At 42.1% G+C, this 21530-nt stretch overlaps 4 protein-coding genes and 1 long non-coding RNA gene across 5 annotated transcripts; 3 read left to right on the top strand and 2 right to left on the bottom strand.

Moving 5' to 3' along the window:
* The first annotated feature begins 1917 nt into the window (after positions 1–1917).
* On the top strand, positions 1918–2405 carry LOC132940356 (histone H2A-like). Its single transcript, XM_061007901.1, has one exon. The coding sequence runs from the start codon at positions 1982–1984 to the stop codon at positions 2357–2359; it is 378 nt and encodes a 125-aa protein (XP_060863884.1). The 5' UTR covers positions 1918–1981; the 3' UTR covers positions 2360–2405.
* Positions 2406–7710: 5305 nt separating this feature from the next.
* LOC132941649 (histone H1A, sperm-like) lies at positions 7711–8425 on the top strand. The gene has a single exon (XM_061009793.1). The coding sequence runs from the start codon at positions 7761–7763 to the stop codon at positions 8373–8375; it is 615 nt and encodes a 204-aa protein (XP_060865776.1). The 5' UTR covers positions 7711–7760; the 3' UTR covers positions 8376–8425.
* Positions 8426–8515: 90 nt separating this feature from the next.
* On the top strand, positions 8516–11884 carry LOC132941653 (uncharacterized). Its single transcript, XR_009664181.1, has 2 exons — positions 8516–9142; positions 11766–11884. It is a non-coding gene; the product is annotated as an uncharacterized LOC132941653 (long non-coding RNA).
* On the bottom strand, positions 11096–18424 carry LOC132941651 (uncharacterized). Its single transcript, XM_061009795.1, has 2 exons — positions 18125–18424; positions 11096–11825 (listed from the first exon to the last, which is right to left on the bottom strand). The coding sequence occupies exons 1-2, from the start codon at positions 18390–18392 to the stop codon at positions 11734–11736; spliced, it is 360 nt and encodes a 119-aa protein (XP_060865778.1). The 5' UTR covers positions 18393–18424; the 3' UTR covers positions 11096–11733.
* On the bottom strand, positions 12530–14279 carry LOC132941650 (histone H2B-like). Its single transcript, XM_061009794.1, has one exon. The coding sequence runs from the start codon at positions 14242–14244 to the stop codon at positions 13864–13866; it is 381 nt and encodes a 126-aa protein (XP_060865777.1). The 5' UTR covers positions 14245–14279; the 3' UTR covers positions 12530–13863.
* Positions 18425–21530: the final 3106 nt, after the last annotated feature.

The raw sequence follows: 21530 nt of genomic DNA, 5'->3' as shown, positions 1-21530 counted from the left end.
ACTCCTAAACTCAAAAACTCGTCCCTCTTACTTCCCGACTACATAAAACTAGAAATAACTGGAAAAAAACCAACTACGCCGTCTATGGCAGAGAAACCGTGACCCAACCGTTAAACGCCAACTTAACGCCAAAATCGCACTAATTCGTACATTACTTCTAACTCACAAAACTGACCAATGGGACTCCTTCCTAAACTCTCTCGACCAACAAGACAACTCCATTTACAAACTCAACAAAAGCCTCCTTCATAAACGTCCAGCTTCTCACCCTCTGACCGGGCCAAACGGTCTTGTCTTTCCGGCCAAAGACCGAGCCGAGCTGATAGCGGACTCTCTCGAACAACAATTCCAAACCAACCCCGGTCCCGACATACCAGAAGTGACCGCGTACTACCATTCACTACAAAACCACAATACTATAAAATCTAACCTGTTCACCACCCCCGGCACCGTTCAAAAAATCATAAGCGACCTTCGCAAGAAGAGAGCCCCAGGCGATGATCTCATCACCAACACGGCTCTTAAATTTCTTCCCAACAATATCTTACTATCCCTAACGCAAATTATAAACAGCTCCTTCAGAATCTGCTACTTTCCACTTGCCTGGAAAAAAGCAGTCATAATTTCCATTCCCAAACCAGGCAAAGACCACAAACTACCCGTAAACTACCGCCCAATCGCTCTGCTTTCCTCCCTATCAAAAATCTACGAACGACTCATACTCACTCACCTGCAAAACATACTCCGTGACAAAATCCGCCCAGAACAGTTTGCCTTCAGACCCGAACACTCTACTACCCACCAACTGACCAAACTCACTCACCAACTCAGCCAGAACTTTAACAACAACATTAACACCGCTTCTATATTTCTTGATGTGGAGAAAGCTTTCGACAGAGTCTGGCACGCCGGACTCCTTTACAAACTTTCTCAACTCAACATCCCGACCGAAATCATTAAAATTATAGAATCCTTTCTCACCGACCGCACTTTTATCGCTAAAATCGAAGACTCTTTCTCGTCCACCAGACACATTCTCGCAGGCGTCCCTCAAGGATCCTGCCTATCACCAACTCTCTACTTGACCTACATAAACGACATTCCGACGACTTCAAAAGCTCATCTCTCGTTATTCGCCGACGACACGATGTTCTTTACTTACGACCACAACCAAAAACGAGCCGCCATACAGTTACAACACCAACTTAACCTTGCAACCACATGGTTTCACCGATGGCGAATCAAAATAAACGCGACCAAAACTGTAGGTATCATTTTCGGACACTCAAATACCACCCACGTACCACCACTACTACTCGACAACCACTCCATTAACTGGTCCGACAAAGCAAAATACCTCGGCGTCACCATCGGGCGCAAACTCACTTTCGGCAAACATATTCAAAACATCACCAAAAAGGCCACCCGCATCCGAGGTTTGCTTTACCCCATACTAAATCGCACTAGCCCCGTCCCAACGACAACGAAACTTAACATACTAAAACTTTACGTCTCACCAATCCTAACGTACGCTGGCTCTTCTTGGGCACCCTTTATAGGACCCTCTCAATGGAACCAAATCGAATCCGTCCAAAACATCGGCATACGCACCATAACGCGTATGCCCACTATCGTTAGAAATTCGGTCCTTCTAAAATCGACAAATTTCAAATCTATTCAAACCTCCATTCGTTCCCAAACCAAATCAATGTTCTACAAAAATTCTTTCTCGAATCATACTCACATCCGACTTCTAGGTAAAACACACCCTCCCCCAAATACTAAACGTAAATTGAAACCCTACCCACTCTCTTGGACAGAACAATAAATTTAACCATTTCTTCTTAATTTCCATCCACTAGTAGAGGCACAAGCCTGGAATAGTAAACGGCATAGCCATCCCTTTCAAAGCAAAGCAAAGCAATCGCACATCAGTCTCATTTAGTATCGAATCTGAACCATTCCAAGCACAATTACAATCATGAGCGGACGCGGCAAAGCAGGAAAATCGAAGGGAGGCAAATCCAAGACCAGGTCGTCCCGCGCCGGACTCCAGTTCCCGGTCGGTCGTATCCATCGTCTGTTGAGAAAAGGAAACTACGCCGAACGTGTCGGAGCCGGAGCACCGGTATACCTGGCCGCCGTCATGGAGTACTTGGCAGCTGAAGTTTTGGAGTTGGCCGGTAACGCCGCCCGTGACAACAAGAAGTCTCGTATCATCCCCAGACATTTGCAATTGGCCATCAGGAACGACGAGGAGTTGAACAAATTGTTGTCCGGAGTAACCATCGCTCAAGGCGGTGTGTTGCCCAACATCCAAGCCGTGCTCTTGCCCAAGAAGACCGAGAAGAAGGCCTAACTTTGCTACCTTACCCTACAAACACAGTTTAAAACGGCCCTTTTCAGGGCCACCAAAATTAAAACAAACGGTCCGTCCGAATTTTTTTCCAGCAGATACACTAGATTGTGTTAGTACTACACGTGTAGCTGTCGTTGCTTTCAGATTTTTAAGCGAATGCCTTGAAATTTTTCAATCGAGATCGGGCACGATTTTACATTAAATATACTTGGATAACGATTCTGAAGGGCCTTAATTCCATTTCCTTCATATTTCGAAGAAGAAGCCGTCACTTGTGGGTGGCCTTAAACCTTAAAAATCGTATTAAAAAATTATCCCATCGAATTACTATGGGTACACCGTCAACATAAGCTGGCTCGTCGTCAAACGAATGTTTAGAATTAAACGCTGATTTTACTCAAATACGGCTACGCTGACCACTGGCGGCTTACAAAACAACCGTTTTTATTAAAAAATTATATTTTTTATCCTTATAATTTTTTAAGTTTTTTACTTTTTTTATACAACATAGTGTTTTTTAATTTTATATTCCAAAGCAGAATATTTTTCTTAGTATTTCGACACATAGAAGTGGACAAACATTTCGCGGGGTAACCCCGTACCACTCCACTCCGCTCATCTAAACTTTAAATACTTATAACTCATAAACTACTCGTCCCAAATTCGATTTTCATGTATCGAAATACCAAGTAAAATACTCTGCTTTGGAATATAAAATTAAAACCCTATGTTGTCATACAAAAAAGTGAAAAACTTAAAAAATTATAAGGATAAAAAATACAATTTTTTAATAAAAACGTTGTTTTATAAGCGATTTGAAACGATGTAAAAAAATATTTACACTTTATGAAATATTGGTTGTTGTTTGATAAAAGAATCGCCCGGTGTTAACTGTAAGTAGACCAAAATATTTTAAAGCCTCACAATGACGATTGTTCACTTTTGGTCTGATTGTGACATTAAAAATAAGCTAGTTATGTTGTATAATTTGACAAGACGTCAATCAAATAAACCCGGAAATGAATATAGCACGAATTATCGAGGTAATCAGATGATTGACAATTAAACAATGAAATACAAAATATATTCTAAAGTATGTTGTTCTAAAAATATTCTAATAGGTATCTGTTTTCGGTTATTTGGGAAATGACGACGCGATAAAGTATCGCGATTAGTACTTAACTGTATTGTAAATACCGTGATGCGGGTATTACCGTCGATAACAAGACATTTGTAAAAACATTCTAAAAATAACCCCTTTGTATGGTTTCCATTATTATGCGTTGTTGTCTGTCGATCCGTGGTAATGAAAATATTAACATCAACACGTGAACGACTGACGAAAGTTATACCTAACCATATTATACCCGTCTACAATGTCAACATGGGTCTTTCGGAATTTTTAATTAGATACTATCGGTGTTTTACTTAATTGAAGCCATGTAAACACCGAGAATCCTGGATAATTATTGTTTATTGATCGATAATCGGTAATAAAAATCTCAATGTTTACATGGTAAATGGCGTACACCTATTTATCAAACTCCGCGGGAAATCTTGACAAGAGTATCCATAAATAAACAGACGATAGTCGGCTGGTAGTGTCGTGTATTATGTAACGTCGTGGTCTCGTGGAGATTGTCACACCGTTGAATTATTCGATTCCCCATCTCATAATTTTGGCCTGGGTTGTTTATTTATCATTCTCCTATTTTGTAAAATCTGTACAACAATAATAATAATATACTGCCGCTAGCGCAATATTCACAATCACTATTCGTGCCCATCGCCAGACTATAATTACGTTTTGGTGGCCCTGAAAAGGGCCTTTTTAAGGTATGATAACTAATGACGATGATCAAGTTAAGCACGTTCACCGCGGATACGACGGGCCAACTGGATGTCCTTTGGCATGATGGTGACACGCTTGGCGTGGATCGCGCAAAGATTGGTGTCTTCGAACAGACCTACCAAGTATGCCTCGCTGGCTTCTTGCAACGCCATGACGGCGGAGCTCTGGAAACGCAGGTCGGTCTTGAAGTCCTGGGCGATCTCGCGCACTAGACGTTGGAACGGCAATTTGCGGATCAAAAGTTCTGTGCTCTTCTGATAACGACGGATTTCACGGAGGGCAACGGTTCCCGGACGGTAACGATGTGGTTTTTTCACTCCTCCGGTGGCGGGTGCGCTCTTACGTGCGGCTTTGGTGGCCAACTGTTTCCTGGGCGCCTTTCCGCCGGTGGATTTACGAGCTGTCTGCTTGGTACGTGCCATTGCGCTGCTGGATTAGATTGTTCTGAGTTGGTGTGCAAAACGTGGATGTCGGACGACTGATGTGGTTCGAACACACTGTCGACCGGTATATATACGTAAATGGGAACAGTATGCGTCGTCCTCATTGGACGATGTTTAACGTTTAGAATTTTAGCGGCGGGGTGGGGGGATAACCGGTCATGGTTCCGATTGGTGGTTCGGTGTCGAGAGAAACGGTTAAAAGGGACTGCGACCTGAAGAAAAGTATCAAACAGCAATACAATCATTCTTAACCATACTATCCCCCCAAAATGGATAACTTAAAAATTCTATTTTGGAACTCAAACGGCATTAACCACAAACTTGACGAACTGCGCTCTTTAGCACTAAAACTGAAAACCGACATAATCCTACTTAACGAAACCCACCTAAAACCCTCGGCCAGACTTCACATTCCTAACTTTTTTACGTACAGGTACGACCTGCCGCCCGTGCGGGGCTCGCCCGCCCACGGAGGCACGGCCGTTCTCGTCAACCGACGTATCGTTCACCAACCAGTTACTCTAAACACAACCATCCAAACCTCTTCCATCCTCGTACAACTCAACGGCCACGAAGTACTTATTTCAGCCGTATACAAACCACCCGGAACCCTACTAACGACAAACGACCTCGACCTTTTGACAAAGAGTGCCGAATGGCAAATTTCGGCAGGCGACTTCAACGCCAAACATCCGCTGTGGTATAGCCACACGACTAACGCTGCCGGCCGTGTCCTCTTTGACCACGCACAACAATCGGACTACTCTGTAACTGCTCCCTCTTCTCCCACACATTTCCCGACATGCACACGATACAGACCTGACATACTCGACATCGCCCTCGTACGACTACCCTATCAAACCCAAATCACTAACCTCAACGAACTATCTTCCGACCACAACCCCATTCTTCTAGATACACTCTGCACTCCGATCTCTTCTTCTCCACCGGTTACGAATCGGTTTATTAACTGGAAAAAATACACGACAACTCTCACGAACTTACCGAACTCAACCACTCAACCGACCAACGACCGCGAGTCTATCGACCTGGCAATCGAAAACCTCACAAAACATATCCAACAAGCGGTTGAATCCAGCGTATACGTACCGACACGCAAACACCCGTCCACTGTAGTACCAGACTACATTAAACTGGAAATACAAGACAAAAACCGTATACGCCGCGAATGGCAAATAAACCGCGACCCGACAATTAAACGACAACTAAACGCCAAAATATCCCTCATACGTACCTTACTCGCAACGCACAACACTGACCAATGGGACATCTTTCTTAACTCACTAGACCACCAAGACGGTTCAATATACAAACTCAACAAATGTCTCTTACACAAACGTCCAGCATCTCACCCACTAACCGGCCCCGACGGCCTAGTTTTTCCGGCCAACGAACGAGCAGAGCTGATAGCCGACTCGCTCGAACGTCAATTTCAAACAAACCCCGGCCCCGACTTACCAGACGTAACCGCTCACTCCCAGTACCTACAAGGCCTTGACATCACCCGATCTAACCTCTTTACCACTCCCGGCCAGATACAAGACATAATTCGCAACCTTCGCAAAAAGAAAGCCCCAGGTGACGACCTCATCACCAACACGGCTCTTAAATTCCTACCGAACAACGTTATACTGTCCCTTACTCGGATCATCAACAGCGCCTTCAGAATCTGCTACTTTCCCCTTGCCTGGAAAAAAGCAGTCATCATCTCCATTCCCAAACCTGGCAAAGACCATAAACAACCCGAAAACTATAGACCAATCGCCCTCCTCTCCTCCCTGTCCAAAATTTACGAACGACTCATCCTCACCCACCTACAGGACAAACTCAAAAACAAAATCCGTCCCGAACAGTTCGCCTTCAGACCCGAACACTCGACCACACTACAACTGACCAAACTCACCCACCAACTGAGCGAAAACTTTAACAACGACTTAAACACTGCTTCCGTCTTCCTCGACGTGGAGAAAGCCTTCGACCGCGTCTGGCACGAAGGCCTACTCTACAAACTCTCCAAACTCAACATCTCGTTAGAAATCGTAAAAATCATCCAATCCTTTCTCACCGACCGTACTTTTACCACTAAAATCGAACACTCCTTCTCTACTACCAGACACGTACTCGCAGGAGTCCCTCAGGGCTCCTGTCTCTCACCGACGCTATACTTGACGTACATTAACGACATTCCAACGACTCCTAAAGCCAACCTCTCACTCTTCGCTGACGACACGATGTTCTTTACTAGTAACAAAAACCCCAAACGTGCAACCATACAACTACAACACCAACTCAACCTCGCGTCCAACTGGTTCCACAGGTGGCGAATCAAAATAAACCCGACCAAAACAGTAGGCGTCCTCTTCGGGCGTTCTAATACAACCCACATTCCACCTCTAACCATCGATAACCAACCCGTTAACTGGTCAAAACAGGCCAAATACTTAGGCGTCACGATTGGACGTAAACTTACATTCAACCAACACATTCAAGACGTAACCAAAAAAGCTACCCGCGTCCGTGGTATGCTTTACCCCTTACTTAACCGTACCAGTCCCGTTCCGCTGAAAACAAAACTTAACATACTTAAACTCTACGTGACCCCTATACTTACATATGCTGGCTCTTCCTGGGCACCCTTTATCGGCCCCTCCCATTGGAGACGTATCGAATCCGTCCAAAACATCGGCATACGCACGATAACCGGTATGCCCACCATCGTTAGAAACTCGGCCCTTTTAAAATCAGCCAACTTCAAATCTATTCAAAATTCCATTTGCTCTCAATCAAAAACAATGTTCTACAAAAACTCTTTTTCCGAATACGATCATATCCGCCTCTTAGGTAAAACCCACTCCCCTCCAACCACCAAACGTTTACTCAAACCATACCCATTAAATTGGACTGACTAACATAACTGAACCTACCAATCAACCACAAAATCCATCCACTAGTAGAGGCACAAGCCTGGAATAGTAAACGGCATAGCCGCCCCTCCCAAAGCAAGCAAAGCCGTTTGGTATCACCGCAGTGAACAGGCGAATCATCCATCGTTTTTAATATTTACTTGAACAATATCATTATCAACATGACAGACACCGTCGCTACAACTCCGGCTCCAGTCGCCGCATCGCCGGCCGCGAAGAAGTCTCCTGCCAAGAAGAAGTTGTCGGCTTCTAAAGTCAAGAAGACCGTTGCGTTGCACCCGACCACCGCCGTGATGGTCACGTCGGCCATCAAGGAGCTCAAGGAGAAGAAAGGTTCGTCGTTACCGGCCATCAAGAAATACTTGGCCGCCAACTACAAAGTCGATCCCGCCAAGCTGGCGCCTTTCATCAGGAAGTTTTTGAAAGCCGCCGTCGCCAACGGTACCGTCGTCCAGACCAAGGGAACCGGCGCTTCGGGACACTTCAAGTTGCCCGTCGCCGAGGTCAAGCCGAAAAAGGCCGTTGTAGCCAAGAAGAAGAAATCCATCGTCAAAAAAGTCAAAGCCGCCGGAACACCGAAGAAGAAGAAGCTCGTAGCCGCCAAGAAACCCGCGGCGGGTGAACCAGCAGCCAAAAAAGCGAAAAAGGCCGCTGCGACGAAACCCAAGGCGACTACACCAAAGAAGGCCCCAGCCAAAGCGAAAAAGCCGGCCGCCGTCAAACCCAAATCGAAGAAAACTCCGATCAAGAAAACCGCAGCTCCCAAAAAGAAGTAGTGCGGTAGTAAAATACTATCCCCTCTTCCTTCCTTAAAACGGTCCTTTTCAGGACCACCAATTTTATGATTCGCACTTCTCTCAATAAATATATTTCATACATTTACAGTAAGCTGTGTACGATTGTATTACGCGTGATTTAGAAAATAATATTTTATAAAGTCCGTTCGCGTGTTTGGTCGTTTCAGACTATGGACGGGTGAAACGTACCCAGTTGCAGTTTGATTATATTGCAATCGATCAAAATGAAAACATCGGTTACAATTATTGTTAAGGAATTCCCAAATTCAATATTATTTATAACCGACTAATAATAACATTTAATTACGTCGAGATACTATTGCCCGTATCGGTATTTCTATAGGTTTTTCATTGATGAGTTATTTTTAGAATGTTTTTACCAAATTCCTCGTGACCCGCACAATGGTTATTAACGATATGAATATTATTTATTATCAAATTATAATGTTATATTTATATCGCCTGTGACAATCGCCAATTGTGTTGACGTTCAAATAATTCAATCGAACAAAAATAATAAACCGAGACGTGAATAGAAAGACAAGTCGTTAAGCAGTAAATAATATAACTTAAACTCGCACATTTCGTTACGTTCGGGTTATTTTCATCAAATATTTCGATACTTTCAAGTTTCAGTTCGGAGCGGGACAAAGGCAGCTGTTTCTTCGGCGGCGGACATCTGAACGTCTGGTCCTTGATACATATGACACAGCTCTACGTTTCGTCGGAAGAGTCCGTGTTTACGCGTAAGTTTGTTTTTATTTTATTTTGCTGCTCAAATTTACCATTTTAGACTTGAATTGAATTAAATATTTATCGACACGGACAATTTGCTAACTCGGTGACGTATAAACGATTTATAAAAATAACATCATTTTAATTACATTAAGTTTAAAGAATTTGCAATTGTTTCCAAAATACCGCCGTGTCTAGTGCAACTGCCTTCAATAAATGAGTAGATCAACTGAATGTTACCGAAAAAATCAAATGTTATTCTATTTTCTCTCCCAACTGAATCTACTAAAATCAAATTGAGACAATGAACAAAGAACGCTTTATCATTTTTCTTTTTGAATTTAGCTTGAACTCCGTTTACACTTCCCGACATTGTTGCTGCACCATCGAAGCACATTGATAAAACAGATTCCCATTTTACCTTCCCGTATTTATTGTATGATTTCGGTAAAGTACGATTAAGACGAGATTTATTGATAAAGTCTGCCTCGTTAAAATTTCGGGTAGAAACAATGTAAAATACTGACAATACTTACTTTTGAAGTTTTAAAACATCTTAAAAAGGCCCTTCTCAGGGCCACCATTTTTTTCTATACATCGTTTATAACCCAAAGTAATGATAACTCACTGCTGAACACTTGGTTGGAATACGATACTAACACGGAAATAGTCCGTTCTAGTTATTTGGTGGTAACAAACGTAAAGATAATTAACAATTTGTTTAAGATAACAACAGCACATTAGTGAACATAAAAACGCGCAGAATATAAATTATTACGCACCCGTTGCGTTTATGACATTATGAAGCTTTATCTTTGGCATCATCATCTGTCCAGTAATTTACTTTATTTTTTTTTTAAAATCTCGCTGACGATAGTTCATAAATACTAAACGAATAGTAATATTATAACGTTTCAAATATAATATCGTTTCCAAGTTCAATGTTCGGTAAATATTTTAATATGGTTGTATTTAAAATCTCCCATTTTATACCATAGTCGTTAACAACATCATTTATTGCATTAAAAATAGTCTGCGGATCAGTTGACATTGTTCTGTTCATACCTACAAACTGCTCCACTGGACATTTTTGTACATCATCAAAATACCTTGAAACTATTGATAGCTGTTCGTGGTGTCCGAAATCGCTTGTCTCGTCAGCAATAATTGATATTTTTTATTTTCAATTTTAAGTTTTAACTGATTTTTTAGAAACTTGACTTATTGGATATAATTAGATCGTTTTGAATTATATCACTACAATAAGTCGCGTTTTTTGGACCTAATTCTAAGTGAGATTTAAGAAGAGGATCATATTTGGCCAAAAGTGTAACAACATCTTTGAACAGACCTTTATCGTAACTACTTTCCTTCTCATTTTTTCCTCGGAATGAACGTCCACCAATACAAAGAGGAGTTATATCAATTAAGCGTTGCATGATTTGTCTATTTTTTAATATTTGCTGTTCTTTTTGACTATGTATAAGTTCTCTCTCTTCATCTAAAACTATATCTATTGGATTTAAATGCAAAAAGTTTGTTAATGAAGTTATGGTATTTAAATGAGTGTGTTTGAGGTTTGGTGTGCTTTAAATTTAGTTGTAGCTAGTTTTCAATCATTAAATCCAACTTTTGAATGCGCAGAATCTGTATAGCCGGCATTTATTCCTGAAGAATTGGTGAACATCCGACAGGGAAAACAAAAAGCTCTATCTAGTTTCACACTGTACTCAAGCCAATTGAATAATTATTCATACCAAGATTTATTAAAGCACCGCAATCTATCTCCAAACATTGTTCGTGGATACGATTTAAGTTTGGGTTGAAATGGGCCTCGAACAACCCTATATTTACGTTCTAACTGGGATGCCGGTAATAAATTAGCAGGATCATCAGGATCTAAAATGTTCAGAATTCATGCATAAGATGAACAATTTAAATTTAGTACACAATACTTACTCGGTTTGATCATTTAATGTTTAAAATTGTACAACTTGTTTTCTTAGTAAATAACAACATTTAAATAATATGAAGTATCGAGAAACATAAAGACACAACATTGATCAACACAAATATTATCAGTTAGGTATACCTAATAAAACTAATTAGTAAAAAGGTTTATTGGTTAATGGTTACTGCAAAAGCAAAAAATTACAATATTTATTTACCTAATATACATAATAAAAAGTCAACTACAAAACATTGACCCAACATGGTTCAAAATGTATATATTTGCTCGTGTGGCATAAAACCTAACCTAACCATATTTTAAATAATATATCTTAAACGGTAAAATATAATTTAACTTTGTAAAAATATATATGCCTTTGCACTTAGTAGCCTGGACCGGTCTGCCACCAAACACTGAACACAATTAATAGTAAACCTAACATAGCACGCACATAGACAAAACTAACAAATTATTATTACCTATTACAATATTATTTCTATCCATCATAAGGATATACATATAAGTTATAAATTAAACGTTTAACTAGATACAATGCGTCTATAAACACAGTCTAGAACTGAACACAAACAGCCAACATATACAAACATTAATACATTATTAAAATAATATTGTAAGTAAATACCCAACAGCTCATGTACAGTATTTGACTCGAACTTTTTCAGATTCTTCAACCGTATGACTGCAGTGTGTCAATGGGACTGGATCATCTGGATCATTGTCACCTAAATTAATAAAATGAATATTGTTAATTCATAAGTAAAATAAAACAGCTTACATAGTATGCATAGACAATATTATTAAAATAATGAAAAGGGCCGTTTTGGTTGAGTAATGATATTTCAAAACGAGAGATTTATTTGGGGCTGGTGTACTTGGCCACAGCCTTAGTTCCTTCACTGATGGCATGAAATATATATATATATATATATAATATTTATGACACATCTCTACGTTTCGTCGGAAGAGTCGGTGTTTACGCGTAAGTTTGTTTTAATTTTATTTTGGTGCTCAAATTTACCATTTTAGACTTGAATTGAATTAAATATTTATCGACACGGACAATTTGCTAACTCGGTGACGTATAAACGATTTAAATGATAATAACATTTTAATTACGTCGGTACATTATTGCTTGTATCGGTATTTCTATAGGTTTTTCATTGATGATTTATTTTTAGAACGTTTTTACCAAATTCCTTGTTATCGACGGTAATAGCTGCTATTAATGATACGAATATCCATCGTATTTATAGTATACTATTATATGTTTTGCCATATACATCATAGGGACCGATAAAATCCTTAAATAACCGGACACCGAATTTTTTTTTTCACCCGACTATTTGCTGAAAAATATGGTTGAATCAGCGTTTGACGACACTCAGCTGATGTTCAGAACTTCACGCATTACCTACGTCATGTATTTTAAAATTTCATTCGAGTTTATTATTCAATAACAACCAATTTTTCTTGAGCCCTTATCAGTGTCACCAATGTATATGTCACCAGTAAAATATTACTACATATTTCAATGATACGTTTTGTGAAATTGTAAATTTTGCACGTTGTAATTTTGTGTTATTTAGCTACACCTATTATCTATAGGTTTTGAGGTTAAAAAAAAAATCTAATAAAATTCGAAATTTACTTGTACCTATAAATAGCTCAAAAAGAGTAAAAATATTTTAATAATAATATTGTAAGATGTGTGGAAAATATAAATAAAAATATAATTTTTTTATCATAAATAAAATAAAATGTCATCTTGCCACCTGGGATATTATGATAATGTTATAATAAAAATTAAAAAAAACCCTTTTTTTAATGTTAAAAATATTACAATGCCGTTGTCGTACTTTTGGTACAACCGTGGCACTTGAACCAGAATTTGGCGGATGGTCATTTTTGTTATTTGGATGGACTATATTATTTAATTTGGATAACTGTCGGGAATCGAATAATTCAACAGTGCAACAATATCCACGAGACCACGACGTATAAAACATACATTATAATTATACACGACACTAGCAGCCGATTATCGTCTGTTTATTTATAGATACTTTTGTCCCGCGTTCTGGGGAAGTTTGATGAATAGGTACGCCATTTACCGAGTAAACATTGACATTGTTATAAATATATTTTTATTACTGATAGTCGATAAATAAACAATAATTATCCAGGATTCTCGGTGTTTATATGGCTTCAATTACGTAAGATACCGATTGTACCTAATTAAAAACCCGAAAGACCCATGTTGACATTACAGTCTGGTTAGGTATAGCTATTACTCACAGTCGCTCAAATATATATTAACGTTAATTTTTTCATTACCACGGATCGACCGACAGTTAAATAATAATAATGAAATTTGCCGTGCCCATAAGATTGGTTATTTTTAGCATGTTTTTGCCGAATCTCGTGTTTTCGACGGTAAAACCCGCACAACGTCTATTAATATCCATCGCATTTATAATAATACACACGATATTATATCATTCTATCAAAGAAGAACTCGATGTTTTAGTAAATTTCTCACGTAACCGGACGGCATTTTTTTTTCGTTGTTTTCTTTTTTAATTATCCCGATAATCACGCAGTGCTCCCCGCTCTGTACACACTGCAAATGTTCAAAATATTCTACGTGCGATAGTTTTAGTTCAAAAATAATGGTTGTTAGAGAACAGAAATTTTATAGCGATTGGTGGCCCTGAAAAGGGCCGTTTTAGTTGAGTAATGATATTTCACAAAACGGGAGACTTATTTGGAGCTGGTGTACTTGGTCACAGCCTTGGTTCCTTCACTGACGGCGTGCTTGGCCAATTCACCGGGCAACAAGAGTCGGACGGCAGTTTGGATTTCCCGGCTGGTAATGGTCGAACGTTTGTTGTAGTGGGCCAGACGACTGGATTCGGCGGCGATGCGCTCGAACAGGTCGTTGACGAAGCTGTTCATGATGCTCATGGCTTTGGACGAGACTCCGGTGTCGGGATGTACTTGTTTCAACACTTTGTAGATGTAGATTGCGTACGATTCTTTCCTCTTGGGCTTGCGCTTCTTGTCGGACTTGGCGATGTTCTTTTGTGCCTTGCCGGACGACTTCTTCATTGCTTTGCCCGCCGATTTTCCTCCTGGAGCCATTTCGAATAGTTGTAAATAGAAAACTTGTTGACGACTGAAACGTTGTGTACTGAGTGATGATTTGGCATGCATTGCATTGCAAGTAGGACGACCATAGATTGGTCTATGTGCTCTTTTCAGGCGGATGCCTATTAAGAGATGAATGATATGGCAGGTAGGTTTAGGTATACTATGACTGTGACCAATCGAATGGTCGTATTTTAGGAGTTGATCTTATTGTCGATACGGCTTCATCACGGCCCAAGTTTTTAATATGATTGTGGTTTGAGAAGGTGTTTTGATAGAATAGTCTTTTTGAATTATCCTTTACTACTTCATGTATGGTTTTTATTCTGGCAGAGTCACGAATGTTCTGGTTTGATACGAATCTCAAGAGGCCAGCACTGGACCGTACGCAACTGGTCTGAACTGATTCAATGAGATTCCAGTTAGATGGCGAAATACAAGGGCCCCAGGCCTCGGCGGCGTATGTTAAGAGAGGTCTTATGTACATGAGATAGATTTGAATTTTGGATTTGAGCGGCACTGGGCTGCGGCTATTTAGGACTGGGTTGAGCATATTTTTGCATCTGCGCGCTTTGACGAGAGTATTTTTGACGTGGTTGTTGAATGTTAGGTATTTGTCGAAAGTGACTCCAAGGTACTTTGCATGGTTTGTCCACGGGATGGGTACACCTGCCATGGTAATTTGACTCAAATTAAACGTGGTGTTTTTGTTGAACAAAATAGCTACTGTCTTACTTGTGTTGATGCCTAGCCTCCAGTTTTTGAACCATGTTAAGGCCAGGTTAATTTGCCTTTGAAGTGCATTAATTGCGTATTTAGGGTTACGATTTGAGGCTAGAAACATGGTGTCGTCGGCGAATAAAGCGAGACTGCTGTTAGCGTTAACAGGTATGTCGTTTGTGTATATCAGGTATAGGTATGGTGACAGGCAGGAGCCTTGTGGCACACCTGCTCTGATTGGACGGTTACTGGAGACAGAATTATCGACACGAACGTTAAAATATCTGTCGGATAAGAACGATTGGATAAGCTTAATTAAGTGGATTGGGGTACCAATTTTGAATAGCTTGTGGAGTAAACCTTCGTGCCAGACCTTATCGAAGGCCTTTTCTACGTCGAGAAAAATAGCCGGAGTGAATTTTTTGTCGTTTCGATTTTTGCAGAGCTGGTCCGTGAGCTTAATTAGTTGAAGAACGGTAGAGTGTTGACGACGGAAGGCAAACTGTTCATCTCTGATCAGGTGCTCAGTTTGGCACTTTAGTTTTCTGAGGATGATTATTTCAAACATCTTGGCAATAGTGGGTAGGAGCGTGATAGGACGGTAACTAACGGGGTCAGCGTGGTTTTTCCCCGGTTTAGGTATGGTTATGATCTGACCTCTTTTCCAGTCGTCCGGGAAGAAACAAAGTCGAATGCAACCGTTGTATATATGCGTTAGCCTGAGAATAAAATTATTCGGAGCGTTTTTAAGTGCGTTATTCGTGATATGATCTTCGCCGGGGGCTTTCCGTTTGGGTAGATGGTTTATGATGTCTTTGATGGACCCAGGGGTTGTGTAATCATTACTACTGACTTGTGCGTCAAAGATAGATGTTAGGCTGCTAATTACTTCGGGGAGGACTGGGCCACGATTTGGTGTGAACTGTTCTTGGTACGTATCAGCAAATAGTTCTGCACGATCAATGGCCGAGTAAGTTAGGCCGTTTGGTCCCATAAGCGGATGAGTTGCTGGTCTCTTTTTAAGAAGGCTTTTGTTAAGTTTGTAGATGGACCCATCAGATGGGTCCAACGAGTGGAGAAACTTATCCCATTCGTCCTGCTTGTGAGTGGCAAGCATTAACTTTATGAAGGCAGTTCTGTGGTTAAGTTGTCGTTTTGTGGCCGGGTCGCGGTACCTTTGCCATTCACGCCGTAGACGGTTTTTTGCATTTATTTCACTTATGATTTCAGGTGGCAAACGGTCGCGATAAAATAATCTATTGTTGATTGCATATTTCGAGACATCTAGTGCTTTTTGGGCATTTGACGTGAGGGTGGCTACTGCACGGTTTATGTCGTCACGAGTATTTATTGGTGGTAATTTACCCTTGGAGATAGTTTCTAGAGTGTCGCTAAATTTTTTCCAGTTTATTCTGTTTGCGGGGGTTGGAGGTGAAGAAGTTATTGGAGAGTCATTGATTAGCAGAAGAACTGGATTATGGTCGGATGACAGTTCATTTAATGATGTAGATGATATTGATAGGTGTGGAAGTTTGACCAGGGCGATATCGAGTACATCTGGGCGGTGATTTGGTATTGACGAGAAGAAGGTAGGCGAGTCAGGAGCTACGACTGTAAGGTCCATGTTTTGGACGTAGTTGTGAAGTGCTAGACCGGCTGTGTTTATGCAGCGGCTGTGCCAAAGCGGGTGTTTTGCGTTTAAGTCGCCCGCGACTATGAACCAATCGCAGCCGTTTAGCAGCACACGGAGGTCGTTGTCGACGAACGGGACGCCAGGACGTTTGTAGACTGAAGATATACGGATGATGTGTTGGTTTATTGATATGTCAATTGACGTAGATTTCATTGATGTTTTGAAAATAGATTGGCGGTGGATTATGCGTTTGTGGACGAGTATGGCAGTGCCCCCGTATGAAGGTTTTCCTGGTCGCGCTTCATTATCCGATCGGTATATGTGGAAGTTATTAAATTTGATATTGGTATTTGGGTTTAGTTTGGTTTCTCCAAGTAAAATAATGTCGGCTCTGATTTTTTGAATTAGTGATTGAAGTTCTAGAATTTTGTTTGATATGCCGTTACAGTTCCAATGAATAATTTTTAGTTCATTATCCATTTCGACTAGTGAGTAGGGAGAGGAAAGACTTGATTGTTGATACCATAATAGATTTAGGGTCGCTATCAGATGTAAGGGCGGTGAGTAGGTCAGTGAGTAGAGTAATTATTTCATCGATATTGATTTGATTTATTTTTGTTTCGTCGGAAGATGGGTTTTTGTCTGAGTTTACGACATCAGCATAACTAGTATTTGTTTTCGGCTGAGCGATAGAGGCCGGAGTGGATTGTGTAGGTGGGGGTGGTTTAGTTACAGCAGGCTTCGATGACGCTACAACATGTAGGTAGTGTGAGCAACCGCGGAAGTTGGCCGTGTGACTACCCCCACAGTTGCAGCAAGATGGCGGATCTTGTTTTGGTTTGGTACATTCTTTGGCCAAGTGATTACCGCTACATTTGACGCAGCGTGGTGCGTGGCCGCAGTTTTTTGAGCCATGGCCAAAACGTTGGCAGTGAAAGCATTGCGCTGGACCCGATTTTTTAAATGATTCTACTCTAACTGAGAGATAAAACATAGACGTAATTTGGTATATAGTCGTAGATTGCGGAGTTTTGGTCAGGATGACTAAACACATAGGAAGTGGACGGGAGTTTGCACCGAAGCGTTTTACAGTATTGACCGTGAACCCTCGGAGTTCAAGTTCGGCAGTGATTTCCTCTTCAGCTATGTCAGTGGGTATTCCTCTGATGACCACTTTTAGGGTGTGATCTTCAGGGAGGGAAAAAGAGGTAAACGCAATTTTATTGGTTCTCAACGCTGATTGGATTTTCCTGAAATTTGTAGGACATTTCATCTGTAGGCGGACAGAGCCTTTAGAGTCGATTTTGGCTGTAAAGTCATTTGTGTTGAGTTCAGTTATTTCTAGTATAGTTTTGGCAGATTTGCGCCAGTCGTTGGAGTTAATGATGATCGGAGGAATATTTGTTTTGGCCTGTGGACTAGAACTGCGAGAGGGCGGTGGCAACCTGGTTATCGGTGAACTTGGGGTGGAGGGGTCCAGAGTTTGGATTAACTTATTATTAGTAATAATGATTGACTTACCCGATGAGAGTGTGGAAGAAGGTGCGGACACACTGGCCATTTGCCTGTCAGTTTCCGAAATATCGCTGGTTGGTCGAGAATTTACCGATGAGGCGTAAGATTCGCCTGACAGCGATTCGGAGTCCGATTGATCGGGCGATGGCGGTTCAGCACGCTGCCGCTGTGATGTGGCAACCAGTAGCGGTGGCGGAGAATAGGTCCCGTTTCGGAGTTTCTTCGGTTCGGTAACCGGAGGAGTCCGATTCCTTTTGCCTCTGCGGCCGCCCATAGTGTACGTCGATATGCGCCAATCTAATGTTGTAGCTACGTCTGCACGGGATGAACACTGGGCAATAACTGATTTGGCAGTACATCACTGGGGGTATATATTACCAAACCCAAGCGACATGCCGTTCGTTTATTGGTGTAAAAACCCACAGTGATGACGATATAAATAGAATCGTCGATTTGTCCATAACAACGGAAAATAGAAGTTTCTCTACGAGTACGTTTCACGGTTATGTCGAACGAAAACCACAACGTTTGGTAATGAAAGTCAACCGAACGGTGTGACGTAGTATCGTAGTGTTGTTATCTCTGTCCAATCACAGAATTGCTATCCACAATTTTACTATATATACGAAAATTTCAGGCGAATCGCACATCATTATCACTAACATTATTCAACGTTCAGTTCACATCCGAGCAAGACGTCCTCTGCCAACTACTCTACAGCCAGTCGTTCTCACCGCTTCAACAGGGCAACAGCGCCCACGGTTCACACCACGAACCCACAACCTCAAAACAGCCGTTCTCACTGCTTCAACAGGGCTCCAGCGCCTACGGTTCACACCACGAACCTTCAACTCAAACAGCCGTTTTCACCGCTCTCCAACAGGGCACCAGCGCCCACAAGTAAGCCGTCGCGGAAGCGACGTCCCTCCGTTATAGCTGTCGTGGGGCCGCGCCCTCACATAGCCACAGCAACCCATCCCCTCCCTAAACAAACCCACGCCAATCAAACATGGGCAAAAAACGCAAAGGGGGTAACCCCCCTACCAACCACCTACTAAAATTCGCACGTCAGCGTTCTGCTCCTCCCTCTCCAACACCATCAAAAACTTCCGACTCCGAAACGTTAGACTCCTTCTCTGACTCAAGCGCCTCGACACAACACTCTCGATCCTCACTAACTTCCGTACAATCTACAGATACATTAACTTCCGTACCTAAACCAAACCAAACAAATAGCTCCGCACAAAATCAGACCACCTCCGTACAAAACCAAACCTCCTCCTCACTAAACCAAATAACCTCCACACCAAATCAAACCACCACCGCATCTAATCAATCTACTTCCGCACCAAACACACCAAAAACTCCGATTAAACCTACATCCGCTAGACCACCACCAATTATGCTAAGCTCCGGCTCCTGGCGGAAGATCGCTCCCGTGATCTACGCCCTCCCAAACCTTGCCCCTACCTCTCTAACCGCCAAATCGTCCTCCAACGGCCAAGTCACCGTCCAAACTTCTGACGCGACCCTTTTCCGACTAATCCAGAAAACCCTACTGCATCATGGTATCGAATTCCACACCTTTTCACTCCCCGAAGAACGATCCATCAAAGTCGTGCTGAAGGGCATCCCACATGATATCCCGGTCGACGAAATCCAAGGGGAGCTGGAAACCCTTGGATTCTCCGTTAAATTCATCCGCCGTTTCGGCACCCCGGAAAAACCGATGCCAATTTGTGTGGTACACATCGCGTCAAATCCAAATTCAAAAGACATTTTCCTGTTAAACAATCTCTTCTATATACAAATTTCCGTCGAACCCCTCAAACCCTCCGGCCCAGCCCAATGCTTTTCGTGCCAACGCTTCGGCCACGGTTCACGCGACTGCGGTCACCCACCCAGATGTGTGAAATGTGCAGGAAACCACTTGGCTAGCGACTGCCAAAAAACCCGCGAACAGGCCCCCACATGCTGCAACTGCGGCGGATCACATACCGCAAATTTCCGAGGTTGCCCCCACTTACTGGCCCAAAACCAACCAAAACCACAAACTCAGGCCCAAACCGTCCAAAAACCAAACAAAACCCTTCCTATTCAAAAAACACCACCTCCCCCACCTGCACCTAGGCCAACCCTGTCCTACGCTACTGCAACTGCCGGAGCAGCTCCCCCCTCCCCCACTCCCCAAGCACCACAAATCAACCTGTCCCTGATTCTAAACCTCCTGACCAACCTACTGACTGCCCTGGCAACCAACCAGAACCCCAAAACACTGATGGAAACGACCATAAAAGCATTCCTGACAATTCTCACGCCTCCCAATGAATAACTTAAAAATCCTGTTTTGGAACTCCAACGGTATTACACACAAACTTAATGAACTAACAGCTCTCGCGCTCCAACTAAAAACCGACATAATCTTACTTAACGAAACTCGTCTATCTCCCTCCACCAACCTTCACATTCCAAATTACTTCACGTACAGGAACGACCTACCGACTACCCGGGGCTCGCCCCCTCACGGCGGCACGGCCGTCCTTATTCACCGTCGCATCGTCCACCAACCTATGACTCTTAACACAACCATTCAAACCTCTTCAGTCCTTATCAAACTTAACAACCATGAAATACTTGTATCAGCGGTATACAAACCACCTGGCGCCACTCTCTCGACACCTGACTTAGACTTACTTACCCAAAGCGCGGAATGGCAAATATCGGCAGGCGATTTCAACGCCAAACACCCACTGTGGTACAGCCACTCAACAAACGCAGCCGGCCGTGTTCTCTTCGATCACGTTCAACATTCGGACTATGTCATTACTGCCCCCTCTTCCCCCACACATTTTCCCACTTACACCCGTCACAGACCCGACGTACTTGACATCGCCCTCGCACGTCTACCATACCCGACCCAAATCGAAAACCTCAACGAACTATCTTCCGACCATAACCCTATACTTCTGGAGACTCTATGTACTCCGATCTCATCGTCTCCTCCTACTACTAACCGCTTCATTAACTGGACAAAATACAAAACGATCCTTACCAACTTACCAAACTCTCCCGTACCACCGACAAATGACAAACATTCAATTGACCTAGCAGTCGATTGTCTGACCAAAAACCTGCAACACGCTATCGAAGCTAGCGTATTTACTCCTAAACTCAAAAACTCGTCCCTCTTACTTCCCGACTACATAAAACTAGAAATAACTGGAAAAAAACCAACTACGCCGTCTATGGCAGAGAAACCGTGACCCAACCGTTAAACGCCAACTTAACGCCAAAATCGCACTAATTCGTACATTACTTCTAACTCACAAAACTGACCAATGGGACTCCTTCCTAAACTCTCTCGACCAACAAGACAACTCCATTTACAAACTCAACAAAAGCCTCCTTCATA

The sequence above is a fragment of the Metopolophium dirhodum genome, chromosome 3, assembly GCF_019925205.1.
Source record: "Metopolophium dirhodum isolate CAU chromosome 3, ASM1992520v1, whole genome shotgun sequence".
NCBI classification, from domain to species: Eukaryota; Metazoa; Arthropoda; class Insecta; order Hemiptera; family Aphididae; genus Metopolophium; species Metopolophium dirhodum.
Note: the sequence above shows the minus strand (reverse complement) of the source record. Positions and strands in the feature narration are given on the sequence as shown.